Below are 12,335 nucleotides of genomic sequence, written 5' to 3' on the forward strand. Positions count from 1 at the left end.
TTTATGTATAAATACTCTCATAAGAAAGAAGTGAAACTTTTTTTTAAAAAAATCAATATTCTTTACTACAACAAGTCAGTAGACATTTTATAAAGGCTATTTTTTTTCTTATCCATTTTTTAAACAAGTTTGGGAATTATATATCTTGTACCAAATAAGAGAAAGATAATTTCAATGATTAGGTGATATTTTTACTACTTGAAGATTATAGAATTAATTGAATTTTACTAAAATTAAAATTGGTTTGTTGGGTAAGTAAAAGTTACATCATAATTGGTCACTACCACAAAATTGTAACCAAAATGTATTAAATGTCCCATATCTCATTCTGTAGCCCAGACTGGCCTCAAACTCAGAGATCCACCAGCCTCTGCCTCCCGAGTGCTGGGATTAAAGGTGTATCAACAAAGCTATCACTATTTTAGATGAAGAACACAGATGCTACAACATTTAATAGTGCCTCTCCCTGCAAGTACCCTCTTCCACATGTTCCTTTTTCTAGTTTCCAGAACCCTGCAGGTACCTCAAGTTAAATACACAGTCTAAAGATTTGAAGCTGGTATATACATATGAGCCAGGTTACCTCAGTGTGTGTATGTGTGTGTGTGTGTGTGTATCCAATTTCATCTATTTACTTACAAATTTCATAATGCTTTATTAGCTAAGTATCCTGTCACATACACATAACACATTTCATTGCCCACATGTTAGTTTACTGATGGTTATAGTTAGTTACTTTATAGATTGCATTTCCTAGCTATTGCAAGTAACGCATCAGTGAACATCAAAAAAAATTGTCTTGGAAGATTTCCACCCCCCCAAAAAAAAATGAACAAAAAGTTGGATGAGGAGTATAGGAGGAAAAATTAGCCAGAGTGGGGGAGGGAGGGTGAATATGATCAAAGCATGGTGCATGAAATTCTCAAACAACTAATAAAAATATGGAATAATTAAAAATTTGGATAGCTACTGGAAGAAGAATGGAATTGCATTTGTATTACTCATCCTGCAAAATAATCAACTCAAAGTGGATCAAAGACCTTAATTTAAAGCATAAACGTGGTCCCGAAAGAAGGCTCACCTGGGAAAGGTGCTGGCTGCTAAGCCTGAAACCCTGGCATCCAACATGGCAGGAAAGAAAGCTGTCTGTCCTCTGAGCATCACACTACTACATATACCAGGGTAGTAGACATGAACCCACAGGCACATACACACACACACACACACACACACACACACACACACACACACAGAGAAAGACAGACACACACACAAATGATACACCACACACACATACACCCACACATGCATACACAGCACACACACACACACACACACACCACACAAACATAGACACACACAGAGACATACGTACCCCACAAACAAAGACAGACACACATACCACACAAACAGATACACATGCACACCCAGACACACACACACACACACCACCCAGACACACACACACACACACCACACAGACACATAGACATACACATGCATACACAGACATACATATGCACACACAGACATACACAGAGACACACATACCACACAAACATATACACAGACACATACACACACATACAGACATATACACCACACACACACACACACACACACACACACACGTACACACAGATAGATACACACACACACCAAACACACATTTAAGTAAATAAATATAAAACCTTGAATGTTGAAACTCCTAGAGTAAAAACTAGAGAAAGTCTTCAATTACAGGGATAGGTAAGAATTGTGTTAGGAAGACTCCAGTAGCACAGAAAGTAGCCAGGAGAAGTGACAATAAAAAAAGTGGTGTGGGGAGAATAATAAAATACACAAGACACAAAAATAGAACAAAATGACTTCAGTGGAACTGTACAACCCAGTGGGGTAGACAGGGAGGTAGAAAAACGGATCAGGGGGAGTGGTCAGGAATCAACCAAAACTAAACATGTACAAAAATGTCATAAGAAAACTAGTTACTGTGTCCACTAATTAAAATAATAGATTTTCAAAAAGAAATGGCTTGTGGCACTATTGAGCAGGTTAGGTATGTGTAGCTCATTTGTTTGTTTGAGTTTTCAGACATGGTCTCATTCTGCAGCCCCACCGGACCTAGAACTCTGTAATCCAGAGTAACTTCTACCTCATGGCGGTCCTCCTGCCTCAGCTTCCTGAGTGCTAAGATTACAGGCATGATCCCCTACCCCTAGCTTTTAGCTGCTTTTAAAACCTCTGGGTTGGTTTCTACCATTTTCACCTTTAATGGCACACTGTTGAACTTGGTTCTCTATCTATAGCACTGCAAGGTACTAGCTGTGTGCGCTCTGAAAGCATTCACTTATATATGACAACTGCTTCAACAGCAAAATGGAAATGATTGCAATAATAAGCTTACTTACATTGAGATTGCAATGATTAAAATAATATGTGGGTTAATATGAATGTGTATGTATATGCACATGTATGAATATATGTATGCTATATGTGTGTATGTATTTGTATATGTGTATGTGTGCAAGCATATATACATTTGTGCATGTGTGTGTGTGTATGTGTGCATTGTGTGCATGTGTATATGTATGTGTGTGTATATATGTGTGTGTGTGTATATGTGTGTGTGTGTTTATATGTGTGTGTGTGTATATGTGTGTGTGTTTATATGTGTGTGTGTGCGTGTGTGTGGTGTATATGTCTGTATGTGTGTGCATGTGTGTGTGTGTGTGTGTGCATGTGTGTGTGTGTGTGTGTGTGTGTGTGTGTGTGGTGTAGGTGGTGAGGGGCATTGCCTCTCATGGAATAGCACTGTGTGAATAGTGACTAGTTGGCAGTTGTTTGTTCTATGAAAGTTTCCATGTTAACATGACAAGCCTAGTAACTTGAATATGAGATTAGAGAAAGAGTCAATGTTGAGAACTTGTGGGTTCACCCAAAAGACACACTCAGGTTCTAGGGCCTTTCGGTAGCTGGGTACATGCCAATCACCCCAAAGTTTTAGGAGAATTGTGGGGGAAGCATCGCAGGACTAAAGTATATTTCACTTCATAGTTTCAATTTTGTCTCTCAGAATTCTTCATTTTTTTTTCATGATTGGGTCAAATGACTTAAATGGAATTTTAACATTCGGTCACCTGCATAGAACTATTTATCACTGTGATATCTAAAGACAAATTCAATTTCATTCAATTAAACTATATAACTTCTCTCTCAATTTTTCTTTTGTTGCTCCATAAATATACCTTTCCACCTCATAAAAGGAAGAGTTCTTCCTCTGACTAATCGCTAATTCTTGACAGCTTCACATTCCCAAGTGTGCTAGGTAATTTCCTAAGCAGAAGTCTGAGATAAGTAAGCTTCTGCATGCTCCAAGAGATTTGAAATTCTGAGAACACCAACTAAGTAATTTTATCATTCCTATCCAGAGTATACGAAAAATGCAACTTCATTCTCTTTTTCAATGACCTCATGACATTCCTAGTGGGGTCACAAAAAAGCCAAATTGAACGTTTCTTTAAACATTTAAACAATAGCTGCCTATTAAGCCCTTAGTTCCTTTAATCAGCAAAACATACTTGAAAAATTGTGAAGAGCAAGCACGTTTGTGATTCTTAAATGAGGCGTAGCAATAGTTTTCACATGACTTAAAGGAAGTATTATCAAATTAAAACTTTCTGGGGCTATCTCTGATCTCATAGCCCCACATGTCAGTTCTACATTGAGATATCAACAGTGGCTTATGACATACTCTGGAAAGGGCTATGTTCACCTAGAGAACAGAATCATGCCCTGCTTTAAAAGCCAGGCTCAGTCTCTACATCACAAAAGGAAAGAGGTCTCCAACTCAATCTCCTCTAACAATAGCAGGGGCAAAAACGCCGACCGTCTCCAAGTGAACTTCAGATACAACTTTCATTCATAAGGCATATAGATCACTGAGGCGCATATAACAGACTTCCTCAGAAAGATGGGTAGAGAAAAAATGAAAGAGACCAGAAGTCTGAAGTAAGCTCCAAGTGAAAATGGAAACAAGTCAAGTAGGAAAGGCAATCTAAAAACATTGCTTTTCCCTCAGTAGGCAACTCAGTAGGGGTGACAGCCAGCTGTCATCAAAGCAGTTTTCTTTTTCTCCAAGGCACACCCCTGAGCCTTGTTTTCTTGCCTTCTGTGGGTAGCTATGGCCCTAAAGGTACTGTGGACATGGTTGTAAGCAGATGTGAACTGCAACACGTTCAGGCCTGACTAAGATAAAATATTCTCCTACTGCATTTTCTCCATCTCCTTTGCTATTTTTTAGCTTAATGGTAGTGATCAGGGGGATACTGGAAACCTGATTAGATGAGAAGCGAATTATTGAAATTCTTATTCTCTAAATGACTGCAGTTTATGGTCCTCATGTGAAGATCAAAAACATGAGGGGCAGAGACTGCACTATGACTCATCTGCTGCTGAAGCCTGACAACCTGAGTTAGATTACCAGGACACTTTGGTGGTAGGAATGAACCTGATTCCCATAAGTCTTCCTCTGACCTCTACATGTGTGCCATGGCATGTGTTTACTGACAGACACGCACACATGCACACACGCACAAGATAAATTAGTAAAATGTAATGAACGAACAAGCCAGGACTGGTTTACACAAGAAATGAGCTTCATTGTGATGCTACTAAGATTTTGAGACTTGTCTAAATACAAGTAAGTGTTGACTAACATAATTAGAAGCTTGGAAAATATAGGATGTTCCTGTGGGTTGGAGTGCTTATAATATCTATCATATGCAGAAATCATGGTTGTATGTACATATACAAATTTGTGTAAAAATATATGCATATTATTAACTCACTGAAAAAAATAAGTGCTCAAAATTATAATTGCAATGACAATAGTAGCGTTTCTTTTATTATATTTATTAATTCTAACTGCCTCTGTGTGTACACGTGTGTGTGTGTGCACATTTCATGCCTATGTGTGGAGATCAGAGAATGACTTGCAGGAGTCAATTTTCTCTTCCACCAAGACACCAGGCATTGAACTGCACCACAACGTGGTGGAAAGTGGTTTTTTACCTGCTGAGCCAACTCAGTAGCCCAGGATTAGTTTTAATAATAGTCCCATTGCTTCCAAAGCTCATCCTCTGACTAAACTAAGTTTTTTCAACTTGCTAAAACACCTTAAGAACTTTAGAATCACAAATTACTATTTTTGGAATGGAACAGGAAAAAGAAAGAAAGACCACAAAATTTTAAATTCTGAAAATGTCAATAAAGAATAAGCCAATCAGTCTAAACTTTCAAATCTGGGGCTGTAGAGACAGCTGAAAGGATCAAGGCATCCCGATGGTCTCATTTATATCCCTGGTGCCCACATGATGGAAGGAGATAAATGACCACTGCAAGTTGTCCTCTGCACACCACATGCTCACCATTGTATACAGAAGCCCACACACATACACACAAAACAGAAATAAACAAAATGTAAATGGAAATCAAAACTTTAAAAAACTCTTCCTCTCCAAAATGATTTTCCCTGCAATTAAATTGGATGCTCTTGATTGAACAATGCCACAAACTATTTATTCCTCTAGGCAGTTAAGAGGCAGCCAGACCAAAATCAGAAACTCAAGCAGTTCATAAAAACTCCTGTCTCCTTCCCATACCCTAAATAACTATGAAATCTGTTATTTAGGAACATGTAAGACTACTATGAAAGATAGTGGCCACATGTATTTCTCTAGACCAGTAGTTCTCAACCTTCCTAATACTATGACCCATTAATACAGTTTCTCATGCTGTGGTGACTTCCAATCATAAAATCATTTTTGCTGCTACTTCATAACTGTAACTTTGCTACTGTTATGAATTTTCACATATATATGTTTTCCAATGATCTCAGGCAGCCCCTGTGAATGAGTACGTTGACCCCTAAAGGTGTCTTGACTCACAGGTTGAGAACCTGTGAACTTAATGGCTTATCAAAAGAATCTTTAGAAACCTCGAGTATTTTACTTTCTATGAAGGAGAAGAGGATCCTACATATCACAAATCATGTCAGAGTACCAATGTTTTCTAATGATGTAGGTGGCATCTCTGTCCTCCTCATAGCTAACACATCCTCCCACAGCCCTCCGGGACCAATGATGCTGCCATGCTTAGGGCCACTTACCCACTGTTGATGTCATCAGCTCTCAGACTCTTCCCGAGGATATCACCATCACTCATGTATCCACCAACATCCACGTCAGAAGACACATCCAGGTCACTGCTTGCTTTCTCACTCATATCTATCTGTGACATGTTTCCCAGACGAGAAACGGCAGCTCTGCGGAGAGGTGTTGTGTACATGAACCTGGAGGGGTCTGTGTGGATGAATCGGCTGGTACCACTTCGAGGGTATCCAGCACCCATGGAGGGGGCATCTCCAGCCTGAAGACGAGGACATGCCTGCCCCAATCTCCAGGTCATGGGAGTGGGTCGGCTTGTGAGGTTGGGGATGGTCCTTCCATTCACTTCGGTTGTCACAGTAGTATCAAATGTTGTCTCCAGGGTGCTGTCAAACAAAATGGAGAGATAACTAGACTCTGGTTCACTAAGGCCAGAGACCAAGATGTAAGATGACAGGAAAGACTAGAGTTGAGTGTCTCTGGCTAGCAGCTCATCACTTTTATGAGTGTGAATAGTGTACAGATTCATTTCATAATTCCAATCATCTCTGGAGATGTCAAAATGTCGGAAGTCACATTTGAAGTGATTGCTTTCAAAAGAAAGCCACTGGTACATTTTAGATTAGCCAAATATTGTTTTACTCTAGAAAAGTGAAAAGCACAGTTTCACCCATCTTAAGATTCTCAGGCCAATGTAAGAAGTTAGCTGTGGGCATGCTTACATGAATCCCTGCTAGCCTTCTTCCAATGGCTTGGAAGGCATGAAAAACATCTCACTAAAAATAGTTGTGGTTGACCAGCTAACTCAGTCTAACAAGGAAGTTCTATAGGTGACAACATGGAGGGAATAAAGGACCTGACAGCTCTCAGCCTAAGAGTTATTGATTACTAATCACCATGTACAAATTGAGGAAGAAAATAGTAAACAATACCAAATTTCTTCTCTATCATCGTAGGAGGAGTCAAAGGCTGCGTTATAGTGTTTCTTTATCCCTCCAAAGACAGAGAGAATTTGGAGTACCTGTGGCTTATCTGGGTCCCACGAAGACTGGACATCGTCTCTTCCAAGTTCTGCCTCAGATCTGCTATGTTCTTCACTGTGCGCATTCTTCTGGCTTCAGGGTCCTCACCTGAAAATGAACGTAAACAATTCATTGGTCATGGCATGGTCTGCTCAAGGACAATGGTTTACACACATGAGCAATATAAACCCCTTTGCTTCAAAACACAAAGATATGTAGGAAATTCCAGATAATTCCTATTATCTGGACATTGTCATTCATTTTTTACTATAGCAACACATTTAATATCACAAATGAACATTCTGAAGTTTTGAAACTACAGTAGTACTCACAAGCCTGTGATTATAGCCACAACAACATTAGAGACAATTAGAAATGCAGTGTACAGTACTTACAGCCACTGGAGAGAAACTGAAAATCTTAAATTTAAAATTCCATAAAATTTTAAAATTTAAAATTACGTAGATTTTCTGACTTCAACAATTACCCATTTTCAAACACATCAGAGTAGCTGAGACCTACTTCCTTACCTAGCAATATGCAAGAGACAGTGGAGAATGCTAAGATGCTTTTTCTCACAGAAACTTTTCTGATTGTCTTGTTAGACTCATGGACCCAAGATTCACAACACTGGATAGGATTATTTTTAATTACCTCTGTATTTTGCACAGGGAAGTAAAACATCCACATGGTACCATCACAGTTCAAGCGCAGGCCGAGGTATCTAAACCTAAACACATATTTCTAATAGACGTGAAACAAGACAGTCTGGCGGTGTTGTAACCACAGGCATTCCCCATGAACACCCATCTTTTGGGAGCAGAAGTACTTTAAACAATGTTTATGGTGAGGTCATATTTTTCCAGACAAGTCCATCTGAAGCTGGTGAGTCTTGACAAAGGAATGGCATAGAATTGGTGGGGGAACACAGTGGGAACACCACAGCGGCAGGACAAGTTTGCACTCCCACCAGCAACGGGGGAGTGCTCCCTTTCCCCACGTCCTCAATAGCATGAGCTGTCATTTGTTCTATTGACCTTAGCCTTTCTGACTGGTGTATGGATGAAATCTTACAGGTAAGTTTGATTCGCATTTCCATGATGACTAAGGAGCGGAGTTGGATGGGTGGGGAGGTCCAGGCAGATCTGGGAGGAGATGGGAGAGGGAAACCAGTGATCAGAATATCTTACATGAGTTTTCAATTGAGAGAGAGAGAAAAGAAGGAAAGAACTAGAATGAATGGCGTAGCGGGGGAAGTGAAGGAGAGAACTGGGAGGAAGCCAAGAATGGAAGAGTGGAGAAAGAAAATCAAAAGAAAGAGGAAAGAGAAGCAGGGAAATAAATTACATTATGAAAATCATTGCGCAGAGAAGTCAAATGTATTGTACACACTCACACACACACACTCATACACACATGCACTCACACACACTCACTCATATACACACACTCACACACACTCACACACATACACACTCACACACACATTCACACTCACACACACATGCACATACACACTCACATACACACACTCACATATACATACACACACTCACACATACACTCATACACACATGCACTCACACACACTCACACATACATACACACATTCACATACACACTCATAAGCACACACACTCACACATACACACTCACACACACTCACATACACATACACACACTCACACACACTCACACATACATACACACATTCACATACACACTCATAAGCACACACACTCACATACACACACACACACTCACACACACATACACTCACACACACTCACATATACACACACTCACATATACACACACTCAAATATACACACACTCACATATACATATACACACTCACACATACACACACTTATATACACATACTAACATACTCTCATACACACACACACACACACACACACACACACACACTCTTTTAACATTCTAAGTACCAATTCATTTTACTACTGTACTCCCTTAGCATTCAGACCAAAATTCAAAAATAAAGTGCACCTACCTATCAATTCTGTCTCTGTAATAAACAGTTGCAGAGTTGGCGGGGGGGGGGGGGGGGGAGTGTCTCAGGAACCCTTCTATGGAACTGATCTGAGACTTTCATGGGGCATGTCCACCTACTGCACCTGCATCTCCAATACTGGGAACTCTCCACCTTCTTCCCCCAACCTTAGGCAGGTGTAATGATGAAAAGATTTTGGAGAAATGAACCGCCACAACTATTTCTTGAAAGTTCCACCCAGTGGATTCAGTGGCTATGAACGAAGCAACTGAACAAACTTATACTATTCAGAGGCACCCCTCAAACAGCAGCAGACTACTGCTGCTTCCTTTACCATCTGTCTCAAGCAAACATTACAGCTTTGTTCACTACCCTCAGACTGTATGTCAGCCCACACAGCCACTGTTCTGCTGCTGCCCGTCAGCAAGCAAACTTGTTCCTGCTCATTTATAAATGACTTGTACAGTTTAAATTATATTTAATAATAGCATAATTATTACAAATTGAGGTTATATTAGATTGCTTCCTTAAAAGAAACATTTTGAGAACTAGAAAAATATAAGATGGAACTCATATATGTGGCATAAACGTTCCCACATGAAGTTTGATCTATGCAATCTCTAATCCCATAAATTAACATTCTCAGAAACTAGGACTGTTTATAAGCCTCAAGATGGAACCATATCCTCTCCAGAAATTGCATGAATGATTCTCATTAATATAATACAGTGTGGTTGAGAAATGGCTACTGAGATGTTCTCTTTCCACTTCTAAGTCATGTGCTATAACTTTGGGGAATAAAAAAAGAAAAAGGCTTGCAGAAAAAAAAATTAAAAAGTGGTGAAAGAATAGAATGATAGCCAAAGGAAAGGCAGGAGCAGCAGAGTGGGGCTAACATGGTGAGGAAATTTAAAGAATAAGATACACTAGAGACGATAGGAGGAGGGAAGAGTGGCGACCACTAGGGGAAAGCAGTTGCAAAACACTGACCTGAAATATGCTCATGGGCTGCATCACTACAGGCTGCCTGTCCCTGACCCACCAGCAGGCAGGATGAATCTCTACCACTTATCAAATAGCACCATACTGGAATTGATATATGAATTGTTTCCCATATCTTGTAAATAACCATTCTAAAAACAGTAACTGTAAGCATTTTGTTTCACTGAATATTTTTCACATTTCTTTCCTTTTGCTGGTCCAATGGGAGTGTTTGATCCATGGATCCTTCTAGTTGAATTTTGGGCTTGTGTATGTAGTTTCTCTCAAATGTCAGAACTGGAGTATCCCTCTCTCCCCCTCCTTTGATTTTATCCTAATGAGACTGACAGGTAACAATATTCGACTCGTGGCAATCAGACAGATGGATGTCTGCCCTCCAACACGTACAGACCAAGCCATCTTTGATGCCTCATTCATTCTGTGAAGGACATTAACCAATGCAAAATGTATTGCAGTAAATAATTTCAGCGACCCATGAAGGCAATATGAAAACTAAGTGTACTTATAATTCCCTAAGGAATGATTACACAGTCTGGAATGCCCTTCAAAGTGGTACTCAAATGATGTACCAAGGCTTTGTAGGGGGACAGAAAGGCCAATAAATGGATGCATACATCTAACTGTTTAGCAAATAAAGAAAAGTTATAAGAACATACAGATGGAGAATTTAAACACAAAAGTACTTCACTTCTTCCCATTTACATAATCTCAACACAACTATTATTTAGTCTTCTCATCTTTGCATCTCACAGTGGTGGGACTGCCACACATTTTTTTCTTAATGGTGTATTCTCTAATCGACTTGAATTCTCAGCATTGGTACAAAATGCTTTTCAACAGTTTCCAAGATAGCAGGCTCAATGTAGTGCTTCTACTTCATTGCCAGTGCAAAACAGAGCATTTAATTTGGGTGGTCTGCCCTTACTGCACATGCTTTAATTATGCATACTATAATTAACATTGTCACACTACCATATTTTAATGGAAATCAAGTTATATATGTGTGAAACCTGATTGATATAACTAGATCCTTTATAGAATTGACTCTGCACACATTGTTCCTGAGAGGCTATCTAATTTTGAAAAGTAACCCTAGTTTTGTGAATAACCCCATTATTTGTGACTTTTAGATAAAAATTTCAAACTTGTCTTTATAATGTTGACATTCAGTAGGTTTAAAAAAAATATGGTCAGTGGTCATATAATGGCATTGAAAATATTGTCCTATGCATTTAAAGCACAGAGCCAAGCCAATTCTAATTAATTAGGATACTCAAAAGTGAAAAGTTGCACTCATGAAACCTTGGCCAAAGCTAACTTCTAAGAGGCCATTTTGAGTCGTAGGCAGAACCTAGTCAAGACCACAGCAGAACTTTTACAAATGTAAAGTATCACAATCTAGGAAGTGTCCTTTTCGTGCTTGATATGGAAATATGATTATTCATATCGGAACTTTTTGAATGTGTTCCTCCCCTTCTTACTGGCATTTCCGTATGCTGGCACTGGTGGGTGGGAGGGGAAACCCTTATGGAGAATCAGCACGTGAATATGATTAGCAAGATCTCGGTTCAAAAGCATGGCTTAGACACTTCTATCAGGAGGCTGTCCTGTGACAGCAATGATCCAGGCTATTTATGCACAATAAGCAAGGTGGCGTATTTATATTGAACCACATCTTGCAATAATTTAACACAGCAACCCCCAAATACTGCTTGGGGATTACACTCTGCTCACATCATTGAAAATACTAACATGGAAGGTACTTAGAGCAAGATGAATGCTACAATATTATAAGCCAAGGATGAATATTGTTTGATTCTACAGTCCCAGAGGATCAAAAAGAGATGGGAAAAGGGAGCAAAAGATATATGGATGGAGACTTCCTCTTTTTGTCCTCTGCAGAGCTTTCTTTATGAGAAACAGCTCATCATCCAAACCATACCATGCTGTAGAAATAGATCTCTGGCATCTGAGTACCTGGTGGATTTAGATTCACAAAGCACTATTCTCAACACGGTGGAAGCATTACTCCTTCCAAGACAAACTGCCATGAAAAATTGAGCCATATTTGCCTCGGCCGTCGGTCTAAACTTTCTCATTCCAAAGCTGTTCCCTAAAACATCACAGACA

The 12,335-nt window shown here is 39.4% G+C and overlaps 1 protein-coding gene across 1 annotated transcript in view; it reads right to left on the reverse strand.

Moving 5' to 3' along the window:
* Window positions 1–12,335, reverse strand: part of Nav3 (neuron navigator 3) — a 762,474-nt gene that overhangs the window by 136,651 nt on the left and 613,488 nt on the right. Inside the window, exons 11-12 of the mRNA XM_036169458.1 lie at window positions 7,186–7,294; window positions 6,167–6,550 (exon numbers count right to left, since the gene is read on the reverse strand). Of these exons, the coding sequence (XP_036025351.1) occupies window positions 6,167–6,550; window positions 7,186–7,294 (493 nt within the window). The remainder of the gene's footprint in view (window positions 1–6,166; window positions 6,551–7,185; window positions 7,295–12,335) is intronic.

Source organism: Onychomys torridus, chromosome 20 (genome assembly GCF_903995425.1).
Source record: "Onychomys torridus chromosome 20, mOncTor1.1, whole genome shotgun sequence".
Taxonomy (NCBI): Eukaryota; Metazoa; Chordata; class Mammalia; order Rodentia; family Cricetidae; genus Onychomys; species Onychomys torridus.